We start from the raw sequence: 13,631 nt of genomic DNA, 5'->3' as shown, positions 1-13,631 counted from the left end.
TTAGGGTTAAATGTACTAAAACCTCTCTAAACTTTACCAATGTTGTGCATTACAGTTACTATTACACCCTCCTAATTTACAGTACTCTGATTTCTGATTTGTGTTGTATTGGGAAAAAAAAAAGTCTGATGTCCTTTACACAAATAACAAAATGAAAACATAAAAAAAAAAAATTGTTGGTACTGCAATGCAGCTGAAGACACTGTCTACTGTTCACAGGTCTGAATAGCTCCGTTCGTTGGAATTAAGCAAAACCCTTCCCGCGCGTAAAGACGCTAGGCTAGGGTTTAAGCTACACAATTCAGGCAAAGCTCACTGCTACCATCTTTCCGTAACAGATTAGGGTTCGAAGCTTTAATCAGAATGGAAGATGTGGATATGGAGGCTTCTCCGAGCTACTTTGACCCCGAAGATCTCAGCATCAGAGAGCAATTTCGTCGATACGGGTAGAGCATCCCCTAAGATTATTTATGCCCTTCTCTACCCTGTTCTATTTCTCTAATGTTCTGGCGCCACAAATTATTGCAGAGTGGTTCATGTAGTAGCCCTAATGTTTTATGCACCCCAAGTTCTCTATATGTTTAATGTCGCCACCACAAAATCTAAAAAGCTACAAAAGGTTGGGTGTGCTCGTATTTCAATTCAACACAAAATTATGCTCGTTGGAATAATCAAACCTAGCCTGAGCACCATAATGTTTGGCTCTCTATATTGGGGAACATCTGAAAAATACGTTCTTTGGCCTATAGCTGATTTTGGGTTTAGATAGTTAACAGGCAATCCTTTTTTCCAGGCATTTCTCCATAACTTATAGTGTGTTTGCAAAGTTGATTGGTTATATGGGGTTAAATGAATTTCTACGATGCAGGAAAAGGCATTCAGGGTCAAGCTTATCACCTCAACATGATAGCGCCGCTTCTAAGCTGAGCGAGATCAGGTCAAATGCTGCACTTTTTCTTGAAGATATAAAACAGGAGGCTGAGGGCCTTGACATGGATGATGGAGGAACACCTCTTAATGCTTTTTCCAAGAGGAGATCGTTCATTGATGATCAGGGACCATCTGAACTGGACTTTGGAAGTGGAATTCGTTCTCTACAAACTCTCAAGCAGGAAGAGGATAGACTGGTTGATAGTGGTGACACAACCTTTTCTCTGTTTGCTTCTCTACTTGATTCTGCACTTCAAGGTGCTTGACATTTCTTTGCTGAATATTCTTACCTTTTTATTTTATTTTATTTTTAACATGTCATTCTAAGTTCATCTCTTGTTACACTCCTTGTTAGTAAGGATGTGCTTTCCAAGCCTGCCAAATGGTGCCTTTAGTGTTAAAACTATTTTTTGAACCTGTTATTGAATTTTTTAAAATTATTTAGTTTGCGAATTTGTGCATGATTTTGAACTTTCTCTGAAGAAATTTCAGATGGGTTTAAATCTTTTGTGAAAGCCATAAAGTATGTTTTTTTTTCTTCTTTTGACTTGTGGATAGGAGCTGCCTAAATGAGATGATGTCATTGGAAGAAAGCTTGTTTAGACTTTGCCTAAAATAACATTTCTGGCCTAGTTTCTGATGTTGACAATTGAGTTCCCACATTGTCAGAGTTACAAATGAAAAAGCAACAAACTTAAACTTATATTTGATTACGACCTTGAACTGATTTGTTGTTCAATATCAAGAGATGCTAATTTATGCCGAGTGAGTTAACTGAACTCGTAAGCTTCGTCCTAGTGACTACCTACTCAAGTTTCTGGTGGGACTCGTAACTGTAGGGCTCTACTATTTGTAAGTATCATTCTGGTCTCACTTAGCATTCTAGTAATCTCAAAGATGGTTTTCTCATTTATACTGCCCATTAAAGTACCCATTTTAAATCAAGCAGTACTCTCTTGGTTGTTACCAATTATATACATATTTTTTTTGGAGTTCATTAAAACTTTGCAGTTAATGCTAGTGGTTTTAGTCTGTTCCATTCCTTTCTAAACTGCCCAGTTATAGGAGTGCCTACAATTCGGCTGTATGTCTGGTGCAGGGTTGATGACTATTCCTGATTTGATATTGCGATTTGAAAGTGCTTGTCGTGAAGTTTCAGAGTCAATCAGGTTTGTTGAACTAATGAAAGTCACCATGTACTCCTGAAAATGAGATCTTTTAACAAATTTTGATGGGACATGTGAATTTGGCTTTACCTTTTTGTGATGTTGTGTTATATCCTTTCCAATCACCTGATAAAGGTATAGACATCATGATATGAAAAATTCTGGACGACAATTCATATTTTGTACAGAAATCTACAGGCAACAGGTTGAGATTTCATTTGATGTGATTGTTTTTACTCAATTAGATTAAGATTTTCCTGGAAACTAAATTTACATACAGATCACATTTCATTATCCCAAAATTGCAATTAGTATTCATGTCTTTTGAGTTCTTCTTATGCACTTAAAATGCTACTGGTTAACAAATAGGAAATGGTAAAATTAAAGTGGAGACTGTCTTCTCTAGCTTATCATGCAAGATAGCCAAAATCCACCAGTTATGGAAGCTTATACTCAACATGAATTCTAAGTGGAATTTAATAGGCATAATTCACTTCCATTCCTTTCCTTTTTACTTGTTTTATTAATTCTACTTTTCCTTTCTGGTGTTATAATATTTTGCATCTATTCATGTATTTCTGCTCTATGAGGTTGTAGAAGACAACTATAACTCGGAGGTGTTTATTTCTGCAAAGAAACTAGTTGAGGATTTCCAATTAATCATCTATTTGACCATTGAATAACATCTCATAGTTTTTTGTCTTGCAGGCCTGGCTCCAATGAAAGACTTAGGATTGTAGAGGATAAACTGATGAGGCAGAAAGCCAGACTGTTGCTTGATGAAGCTGCTTCTTGGTCTCTGCTGTGGTATCTATATGGAAAAGGAAATAAGTCTCTGGCCTTTCTTATGCTATATGTTAGTGGAGACTGTGATTGAACACCTTGCTGTGAATCATTTGCTTGTTTTCAAATTTGCAACATGCACTTTTGAACTATACATAGGATATTAGCACATGGTAGATTGAAAAACATTAATTGCAATATTGTGCATGAATGGTTATATCTACGTTGTTGGGAAATTTGCATATCCAGTTTTCCATATCCACAGAAATAAGTTTGTAAGGCCTTTTTCTTTTCCACTGCAGTTATATTTCCATGACCACTTGTAGTTCTTATTCTTCTTGTTTTTTGAATTGAGGTTGTTCCATGTAAGCATGGGAGTCTTTTTGTTTTTCTTGTTTGGACTCCATGCTTCTTGGAGCCATGATTGTGAAGCTTTTTATGCTTTTGCAGGAAGTGAAGACATTCCAGAAGATCTAATCCTGGTGATGAGCTTTTTATACTCTTGTTTTATTCTGAAACATCTATTTCTCATTTTTCACATCTTGAACGCCCTCTTGATTAATGACAGTTCCCAACAACTTCGCATTTGGAGGCTTGTCAGTTTGTTGCAGCAAATCATACCGCGCAGTTATGCCTCCGGATCATTCAGTGGCTTGAGGGGTTGGCCTCCAAGGCCCTTGATTTGGAGAACAAGGTAGCAAGTTTGACAATCTTTATCCTTATTTGAAGGTTGACTGTTTTTCTTTTAGTGTGGGATGGGGGAAATAGAAAGCATTTGCCAATGGTGTTAAAAAAATATGGTGCAACTCTGTTTGCAAATCATAACTTGTTTTGAACCTGAAATAAGCTTGGGTTAAGCTTGTGATAAAGAGGGAGTCTGACATCTGGTGACGAATATAAGAAAAGGGAAGTTACACTTTATTGCGTTTATGAATTATTAGCTTCGGGGGCCAAGGTTTGGTCTGTGGTATTAATGCCCATGCTCTCTCTCTCTCTCTCTCACACACACACACACACACATCCATGCACAGACAGGCAGACAGTGTAAACCTTGAAAGAACTTGATAAGAATTTTTTGGTGAAGACTTAAGGTTGTAGGTATTAGAAAAGTTATTTTCATGTTTTTATTTGTTCTGTCCACATGCAAGCATTTTTGTTACATTGCTATCTGTTTTTTGTCATAAAAGAGTGCTCTTTTAACTTAACAGTAATTCCACTTACCTATATGTGTGTAGTTTTTTGTCTCTTGTTTTCTGCAAAAGAGTGCTCTTTAGCTTAGCAAAATTCACTTTATTCATCTCCATTTTATGTATTTGCAGGTCCAAGGTTCTCATGTGGGTACCTATCTTCCTAAATCTGGAATATGGCATCATACCCAACGGTTTCTGAAGAAAGGTGCCTCAAATCTAAAGACTGTTCATCACTTAGATTTTGATGCTCCAACACGTGAACATGCACAACTATTACCAGATGACAAGGTAAAACAATGAACATACTGTGATAGCTTATCACCTTAAATTAAAATACTGAGTTACTGTTCACCTGGGTTCGTTATTCTTGTGATGTATATTGGATGCCAACTCTATTTTATTTGTAAGGAGAAGCCTTGATTGCCTTTTAATATGGGATACCACTATTTTCACTCTGGCTTTACATCTGCATATCTGGCATGGAATATGTGTTGTATCCTATGAACTCAGGGGAAACAGATTTGAAATGACAAACTAGACAAACTACTACTTGTTCTACTTGTGGTAGCTATGTGTTGGTATTTGCTTATTGTGTATGTGCATTAGTTAATGTCCTAAGCAATTGCTTGTACAAACAGAAACATGATGAATCTCTTCTGGAAGATGTCTGGACTTTATTGAGGGCAGGAAGACTAGAGGAGGCATGCAACCTTTGCCAGTCTGCCGGCCAGGTATGGCTGTCAAAAAGTTATTCATTTCTTCTTATCTTCTGATAAAATTGCTAGTATTTTTAAGAGATTCATTCTATTTTTTTTTTGCCTTTTCTTGGTGTCATAGCATTTATTCTCTTTGAACAGCCATGGAGGGCTGCAACTCTCTGCCCATTTGGAGGATTTGACCTTTTCCCATCCATTGAAAGCCTGGTAAAAAATGGCAAGAGCAGAGTCCTGCAGGCCATTGAATTGGAAAGTGGTATTGGCCATCAATATCGCCTCTGGAAATGGGCTTCTTATTGTGCATCGGAGGTAGATGATTAACATTATAAGTAAAGCTTAGTTGTCAAGTAAAGCAACTATTGTGTATTTTTAGTTCCTATCTGAAGTATTATATGTTTTTTCTTTTTCTTTTTCATTCCTTTGTCCTGTTTATGATCTTTTAAGGTCTTGCTTGATTTCTTGAATGTATCTTCTTGCCTAAGCTGTACTGATGCTTTATGTGAATTGATGTCAATACCATAAAAGTTGTGAACAAAATTAGAAGTTTTAGTACCTATTTTCTTGACAGCCATTGTTTGCACATGATAAGCTTTAGCATTGCTAACTATATATATTCCTTGCTTTCATTGTGTTGAAGCAAATTGCCAAGCAAGATGGTGGGAAGTACGAAATGGCAGTATATGCATCACAGTGTAGTAACTTGAAGCGCATTCTTCCAATTTGTATGGACTGGGAGGTATCTATGCTCTGCTTTACTGGCTTGCAGTTGTATTAATCATCTTGTAACTGGATAGATGACAGGCAAAAGAAGCCTTCCATTATCAGTTCACCTCTTTGAATTGCTTTTATTGTCTAATTCGAGATGACATGGGTGAAGAACCTAAATCCCTAGCTATTTTAATTTTTGGTTTCCTTGTATTTGTGGTTGAACAATTATGAGATGCAGTTAGTGTTATGCTTCTGCAGTCTGCCTGCTGGGCAATGGCCAAATCTTGGCTTGATGTCCAGGTTGATAAGGAATTGGCACGCTTGCAACCTGGGGGAATGGATCAATTTAAAAGTTATGAAGAAGCTATTGAGGAAACTCCAGAACAAGGGGATGGTGGTCAGCAAATAGCTGGACCAGATAACTGGCCCCTTCAGGTTTTAAATCAGCAACCCAGACACCTAGCTGCACTGCTTCAGAAACTCCATTCGAGGTTAAGATTTCATGTTTATCCATTATGGGTGTTTTACTGGTATTCTTTGACTATCTCAATTTCCAAGTTCTGCTCATACAGTGACACTGTGCATGAAGCTGTTACACGAGCATGCAAGGAGCAACAGAGGCTAATTGAGGTAATGATCTTTCTGAAAGGAATTCTTGTTTCTGAGAAGATAGCAAATTTAACCTCAGGAATCATTTGACAACTCTCCAGTTTGATTGACAAAAAGTATTGGGGAAAATTGATAAACTGTATATAATGTCAATAGGTGTTCTACATCTGCTGCTACCTCTTACAGATTTATGTTTTCTTCCTCGGTTGTGGATTTGAAACTTCTTTGGTATTCAGAATAGCTAGATTTTTGTGGTGTGATCATCCAATGTGTTGAAGGACATGTTCGACACAAAAAAACTTGCTTATGTAAACTATGGGTCAACTTGTGACTGGCAACTGAAAATTGGATACTCATTTAAAGCTGAAACCTCTAAACAGTAAATCAGAGAGGTGGAATAGGCTGCTTATTTAGGCGGTTGATCCTGTGAAAGTTGATTTTTTCTGGATTTTACTTTCATATCCTAGGGGCTTGTATAACCTTGTACAAGTTCTATTTGGCACAAAATAGTAGACTTGTGCTGCTAACGCAATTCAAGCTGCATCACACACTGTTCTACTTAGATCTTTTTGTGATGTGAGATGTCATTATTCCTTCTTTCCTGCAGCTCTTCCAAGCTGTGACCTTTCCCCATATTTTAGATAATTAATCTTGTTTTCCACTGTCCATTTTTATCATTTTTTATAAAGAGGATCAACAGTGGTTCTCCACTTAACCCCCTTGATGACTTGAAGCTGTGACCTGTCGGTTACAGGTGAAGCGTCTTACCGACTAGGCTACACTTCGTTGTCACAGTCCATTATGTTGATTGTTTGCAAATTCAGAAAGAAAGCAGCCTTTGCGATGGCCAGAGCTCTGCTCTTTTTCTCCTTATTTTTGGTCATAAATTGAAGAGTCTTGTTTTAATGTCTTGAACACTAAATTCTGCTCGAATGGTTTTACTGTCATTGACCAAGCTTTTGAACAGATGAATCTTATGTCAGGAGACATGCCATGCTTGCTTGATCTCATATGGTCATGGATATCTCCTTCAGACGATGACCAAAATGTCTTCAGGTATATGTCCACTATATAAGCTAGAAGGCTATGTATAGACCTTTCTGCTTTATTCCCACTAAAATTTTTCCCTCTCTTTTAACATGATTAGTTGTCTCCACCTTCTGCAGGCCACATGGCGATCCCCAGATGATGCGTTTTGGGGCACATTTAGTGCTTGTGCTTAGATATTTGCTTGCAGATCAGATGAAGGATGATTTCAGAGAGAAAATCATGACAGTTGGTGATCTCATCCTTCACATGTAAGTCATTATTTTCCTTTTGTGCTAATTATATATGAAATGCTTTTGAACCACACTTCTAGGTGTCAGAGTGCATAGATTAAGAAAAAAGTGGATATGTTTGGTCACTTGGTAAAAATTTTGGATTTCAATGGTTCTTCCCCTAAAACTATAAAGGTATACCTAGAAAACTTATATCATGAGAATAGTATTTGATGCTCGGTTGGTTTTGTGATTAAATTACTGGTCCTCTTAGCATGTTACCAACTTCATTTAGTCCCCTAAATAAACTTTAGATCATCTGTTTCTGTGAATTATATAATCTGGGATCTCTTTTTTGGGTTAATTTAAAGGCCATTTGAGGATAGATGTGTTCACTTTCATATTGCTGTTCAGGTATACTATGTTTCTATTCTCAAAGCAACATGAGGAATTGGTTGGGATATATGCATCTCAGCTTGCACGCCATCGTTGCATTGATCTCTTTGTGCATATGATGGAGTTACGGCTTAATAGCAGGTCTGGTTCAATGAAGTGAAGATTCTTGTTTTGCTGAGTCCTGGTCTGGTGTAAATTTCGGTCCTTCATTATTAGATAGAAAGTTGGCTGACTATTGGTTCCTTGCCTTGCATCGCATTTTCTGGAGAAAAAGTGGGCAGGACTTTAATCATGCCTTGAACCCTTTTATTGCATATGATTAGCTGACTTCAGGAATATGTGCCTGATAAATTAGGCCATACTTGTCTTCATTCATGCATGATGGATAATAATCTTCACTTTAGATACATATCACAAGCTCTGGCCTGGCAGTTAATCAATAGCTGGAGAAAATATGCTCTTTCTCTCTACACAAGCAAACACGTGTATTATGAATGATAGGTCCATTTACTTGTACTTGTTTTCCTTCAAAATCTTTGCTTTCTTCATGTTCTACTTCCATTATTTTGAATTTGGCAGCCCTTTGCTTATATGAAGGTACGTTAGGATGATTTGTCAAATTTAAGTCTGTTTGAGCTTTTAGGTTTGTTGGTGACTGTTATGCTGCCTAAATGACATTGAGGCATATTCTGCTGAGCTTTACCGCAGCATGCTGCATATGATGTATCCCTTCTCCATTTTATGAGTTCTTTAAATTTCTGGTACCAATTCTGGTTCCCAGATGGATTTCTCAGTTCCCCTTGTTCGAAGGAACTGCTACCCTAGGAGGAGCTGCTTTTAGTCTATTAGCTTTTGAGAAATTAATTGTAAGTGCTTACTTGCCTTTGACTTGTTATTCAATGTTTTACTTGCCTTTTTTCTCTCAACAGCGTGCATGTCAGGTATAAGATATTTCTTGCTGCCATTGAGTACTTGCCTTTTTCAGCTGGAGATGACTCTAAAGGCAGCTTTGAAGAAATCATTGAGAGGTATACTTATTTCCTGAAGAATATTTTTGTGTTGTGTAAAGTTAGTGCGAAGGATGCTGTGTTCCAACGGCACAACTGATTCATTGAATTGTAAATTCGTTGTCAGGATTTTGTTGAGATCTCGAGAAATTACAGTTGGAAAATATGATAAACTATCAGATATTGCAGAACAGCACCGTTTGCAGAGTCTTCAAAAAGCTATGGTTATTCAATGGCTTTGCTTTACACCTCCCTCCACAATCAAAGATGCTAAGGATGTTAGTTCCAAACTTCTTCTCCGGGCATTGGTTCATAGGTATTTCTGTCTTTTATCTTCCTTCATGGGTGTATGCTTACACTAACAGAGGCAAGACTTGTCGTGTATAGGTCTTTTCCTCTTTCAAGTCATATTGGTGCACAAAATGGATATATTGAAGCTAAAATCTGTGCAACTAATTATTTCTGGTGCTTCACTTTGTGTATTTTTTATTGTTGGTTTTTCAAGTCCTGTTTATAAGAGTTTTATTGCTTTCCTGCTTTAATCGATGTAGATTTTGGGTTTAAATTCTTCTTAGTCTCTCAAATAAATTGATTTTTTTTCTAATGTTTATTTCTGCAATACAATTACATGTTTGTCAAGATTCGTAAGATACTTCTTTTGCCAATTTTCTCCCTTCGGTTTGTTATTTTCTCCGTATAGGAAGGGGATATGGGAGATGAAATATCATATAGAACTTCCGGATTTGTAGCAGGAATTTTTTGGTCACTGATTTTCTTTTTTCTTTTTTCTCCAAGAATGATGTTAACCTATGATTACTTTATAGCAACGTTCTGTTTCGGGAATTTGCTCTCATCTCAATGTGGAGGGTTCCAGCGAATTCAATTGGGGCCCACACACTGCTTAGTTTACTTGCTGAGCCCTTGAAAGAGCCAACTGAAACTCTCCTTTCTACAGAGGATCATCATCTTACAGAGAATTTGCGAGAGTTTGAGGACTGGGTACCTTTCTGATATCGTAGTTTACATTTCTTCTAAGTTTTTCAATTGAGTCATCATCATTAAGAGTATTATTTTCTTTGTTTACTAATTTATTTGTTTTATCAATTAGAATGAATACTACTCGTGTGATGCAACATACCGGAACTGGCTAAAAGTTGAGTTAGAAAATTCAGAGGTTCCTCCCCGTGAACTTTCAGTTGAGGAAAAGACAAGGGCACTTACAGCAGCCAAAGAAACTCTGGTGTCATCCCTTTTATTGTTACAAAGTAAGTTTTAGTGGGAAAGAGCATTCTGAGATCAAGGATGCAGGTTGATATAGATGCACTAATGTTGTCTGTCATTTGGATTGGACCTAGCTTGCTTATTCTCCTGCTTGCAGTGACCTCTACTATCTTGCTCATCATATTAATTTACTTTTGAACTGGTTTTCTAATAATGAATATCTTTTGATTATGTCTTCAGGAAAAGAAGCTCCTTGGTTGGTTCCAACCCAAGATCGAATTTACGAATCTGAGGAACCTGTATACCTTGAATTACATGCCACTGCGATGCTCTGTCTACCCTCTGGTGAATGCTTGTCTCCGGATGCCACTTTGTGCACAACCTTAACAAGTGCTTTGTACTCTTCGGTGAGCGAGGAAGAAGTGTTGAAACGTCAACTCATGGTACATTTACCTTTAAGTCCTGATTTCCTGGTGAATGAAGATGACAATTAAAAGAATATAATAACACCATTAATATTACAATGAAAAAAAATGACTTATGGTTTCGTGCGGATGCTTTGATCTCCACATGGTTTATTGGCTATTACTTGGATGGCTTAGTACCTGCAAGATGCGATGATTGAGTAATCTACTCCAAGTTTTGACTTTTTCATTCTACTGTAGATTTTAAGTGGGGAGGTCATGGTTGTTACGTCTAAATGTTATCATACTCTTTTTGGGGGATGCCTATCAGGTTGTAGTGTTGCTGTACCTGATAGGCGATGAATGTTGTTTTGGTTTCAGGTGAGTGTCTCTAGGTCAGCGAGGGATGAGTACTCCATTGAGGTGATACTACGCTGTTTAGCAGTAGCAGGCGATGGGCTAGGGATACACGAGGTCAACGATGGTGGTCTCCTATCTACTGTGCTTGCTGCGGGCTTCAAAGGTACTGACTTGCAGTAGCTGCTTTATTTACTTAATATTATATCAAGTCTGGTTTGTGCAAGTCGTGCAAATTTCTTTAATTTACTTATCCCAAGGGTCATAGCAGTGCGTTGAACTGGTTACTGGACGCCAAGCTACTTGGACCACTTCCAGGGGCTACTGCTCTCCCCATGTATGTTTTTGTGCTGAGGATGATACGAACTTGTAGAGGGTCTGAAATTTTATTTCTGGTACATGTGATGGCAATAATCCTGATCTTTCCTTGGGATAAGACTCTCTCTATTCCCTGATACAACTGCACAAATTTGATTCTTGTCCATCAACGACTTCTTCAGCACAGCTTTTATATTTGAAATTTCTAAATACTGCTGTTTAGGCCCATTGTCAGAGTTTGGCTGTATCCAACTAGTATAATTGCTGGTCCAACTGTAAGGACGATTACAATCCAAATCAAGGAATACAGATGTTAAATGAATTGCACTATTATTGTGGTTGATTATGCTTATTCTTTCCTGCAGAATCTTCTGTAGTAACCATATCTTTCGTTACAGGTGAGCTGGTTAGGTTTCAAGCCGGAGTAACTTTGGAAATCTCTAGATTAGATGCTTGGTATTCAAGCAGTCTTGGGTCTTTGGAAGGTCCAGCAACATACATTGTTCGAGGCCTTTGCCGTAGATGCTGCATTCCGGAAATAGCTCTTCGGTGTATGCAGGTGGGCATAGGGTGAAACATAATGAAAAGAAAATTATGAAATATATAGAACTGTGAACTAGCAGCCAGAGAATTAATTTCTGTGTCCTTTTTTGAGTCTCTATTTTGGTAATTCATAGGTTTCCGTTTCCCTCGTGGAGGCCGGCAATCCAGCCGAAAGCCATGATGAATTAATTGATCTAGTCTCATGTGCTGAAACTGGATTTCTTCATTTATTTAGTCAGCAGCAGATGCAGGTGAGCACAGTTCTTAAATTTGTCTCTTTTCAATTACAAGAATTTGGACCACAAAGGATCTTCTGTCCCACATTTTGTATCATTTCCTGTTCCAACATCTATTAAATTGCCATATATCCTTCATGAGCATCCTATTATAATTCTTTTTCTTGTGCCTTTAGGTTCTAACACTACTAAGAGAGTTGAATGTAAAAGATCACAGACTAAAAAAAACAAAAATTAACTAAAAAAATGTGGTTTTAATGAATTTTTTGATTTTTTGTTTCTCTATTATATATTTTTATTTAGTTTGTTATCTTTGTATTCTACCCTGTAAAAAGAATTAAAATGAGATGTTCCAGAAGGGTATATGACAATTTAATAAATGTTGGGACAAAGAGTCGTATAGGAAATGAGATAGAAGACCCCTTGCAAATTTCGACAGGGTAGTTACTTGCAAATGGCTTCATTAGTAAATAGAATTTATTGGGGTCTGGTTTGCTTCCTGTTTTGTCATATTAATTGGTTATACCAGTATCTCTGCACTTGCTTTTCCGTAAGTGCTTTGTGCAGAAACAGTGGGGCTTGTCGTCTCTCTTTCCTTATGCTTTACTTATGGATTAAATACTGAGATACAGTTAGACTTAACTGACATCCAGCAGTCTTGAATCTAGAACATCTAATTCCCTGGTCTCAAGCTTGGTTTTTTATCATCAGACCATTGCCTCATTGGCGATAGTCAAATTACTTGAGATTTGAAAATAGAATTAAATGATACCAAATGCTTTATTGTTGCTATTGTGTGTGTGTGTGTGTGTGTTTTAAATTTTTTCCCTCCTCCTTAGTGCCAATATTTATTGCATGTTCAAGTAGTGTCTCGAAAAGCCCTTGTTTTTTTTGTTTTAACCAGATTCTATCCACACTTATATGCTAAATTTTGAAATGCGAGCGTCGAGCACATCACTATAGGAACTTCTCGTGCTTTTGACATTTATTAGTTGGAATTAGGTAAATATCACTTTAGAAACTATTTGAGAGTCAATTGAAACAGAAGCCAGTAAAAAACCTTAGCCTTTTTTCTTCTGCTTGCGTTTCTGGTTTTTGCATTCTTTGTTACTCGCTTGATTGTTAACAAAGAAGGTACCGAGCAAGTTTCCCTCTGGGTTGATTGGTTGTGACCGGCACTGACCAAGCTCCTCTTGCAGAAGTTTTGATTTGTATTATTATTGCTGTGCCCATATTGCGTGCTGCTGACTGGTTTGGGATTTGGTTTGCTGCAGGAATTTTTGTTATTTGAAAGAGAATACTCAATTCATAAAATGGAGCTTCTGGAAGATAATTTTTCCTGACTCATTTCGACGGTGCAAATGGGAATGGGATCTTAAGCGCTTGGTTTCCAGTTTGGTGAAAAAAAAAAAAAACTCTTGGGTTCCGCCATTGGTGTACCATACCCTGTGCACTGCTGCACCGTTCTTGATGTAGATCATGCTGTGTCTAACTTATTGTGATGTATGTGTATACGCAGAAGCAAAAAATGTACCCCTTGACTGCAAATACCTTACATAGATCATCTAACTAGTTATGGGGGCTTAATATCCGAAACATCTATCTTTCCCATGTCAATTTCTCTTGCAATTTATTTTAACACAATTACTTGTGATGCTGAAACTCGTTTAGATTGCTATTTTTTTGGAGTTTTTGTAAAAAGAATATACAGTAATGATTTGACTTAATGTATGAATGCGAGGTAAAAGGATGATTCGAAAATACGATTACGGAAAACATAAAAATTTT

General features: G+C 37.3%; 1 protein-coding gene across 3 annotated transcripts; it reads left to right on the top strand.

The window, feature by feature from the left end:
• Positions 1 to 171: 171 nt before the first annotated feature.
• Positions 172 to 13,505, top strand: LOC113741749 (nuclear pore complex protein NUP107). Of its 3 annotated transcripts, XM_072046917.1 has the most exons (25): positions 173 to 219; positions 339 to 446; positions 869 to 1,188; positions 2,030 to 2,099; positions 2,805 to 2,923; positions 3,333 to 3,361; positions 3,448 to 3,573; positions 4,199 to 4,357; positions 4,708 to 4,800; positions 4,927 to 5,094; positions 5,423 to 5,521; positions 5,752 to 5,984; positions 6,066 to 6,123; positions 7,070 to 7,158; positions 7,269 to 7,400; positions 7,776 to 7,898; positions 8,687 to 8,785; positions 8,892 to 9,080; positions 9,589 to 9,763; positions 9,873 to 10,029; positions 10,226 to 10,428; positions 10,771 to 10,912; positions 11,463 to 11,623; positions 11,742 to 11,858; positions 13,118 to 13,505. In XM_072046917.1, the coding sequence occupies exons 1-25, from the start codon at positions 188 to 190 to the stop codon at positions 13,184 to 13,186; spliced, it is 3,270 nt and encodes a 1,089-aa protein (XP_071903018.1). In that variant the 5' UTR covers positions 173 to 187; the 3' UTR covers positions 13,187 to 13,505. The 3 variants fall into 3 exon arrangements, with proteins under 3 accessions (XP_071903020.1, XP_071903018.1, XP_071903019.1); XM_072046918.1 differs by lacking the exon at positions 7,776 to 7,898; XM_072046919.1 differs by lacking the exons at positions 11,742 to 11,858; positions 13,118 to 13,505 and having other exon boundaries at positions 172 to 219; positions 11,018 to 11,501.
• The last annotated feature ends 126 nt before the right edge of the window (positions 13,506 to 13,631 follow it).

The sequence above is a fragment of the Coffea arabica genome, chromosome 4e, assembly GCF_036785885.1.
Source record: "Coffea arabica cultivar ET-39 chromosome 4e, Coffea Arabica ET-39 HiFi, whole genome shotgun sequence".
Classification (NCBI taxonomy): Eukaryota; Viridiplantae; Streptophyta; class Magnoliopsida; order Gentianales; family Rubiaceae; genus Coffea; species Coffea arabica.
This window is presented reverse-complemented; position numbering and strand designations above follow the sequence as displayed.

Excerpts from the sequence above, each read along its gene's own strand:
- LOC113741749 (XM_072046917.1), top strand. The coding sequence starts at position 188 with ATGCAGCTGAAGACACTGTCTACTGTTCACAG. Across the intron at positions 1,189-2,029 it reads ACTTGATTCTGCACTTCAAG|GGTTGATGACTATTCCTGAT; the intron begins GTGCTTGACATT and ends TGTCTGGTGCAG. Across the intron at positions 9,764-9,872 it reads TGCGAGAGTTTGAGGACTGG|AATGAATACTACTCGTGTGA; the intron begins GTACCTTTCTGA and ends TTTATCAATTAG.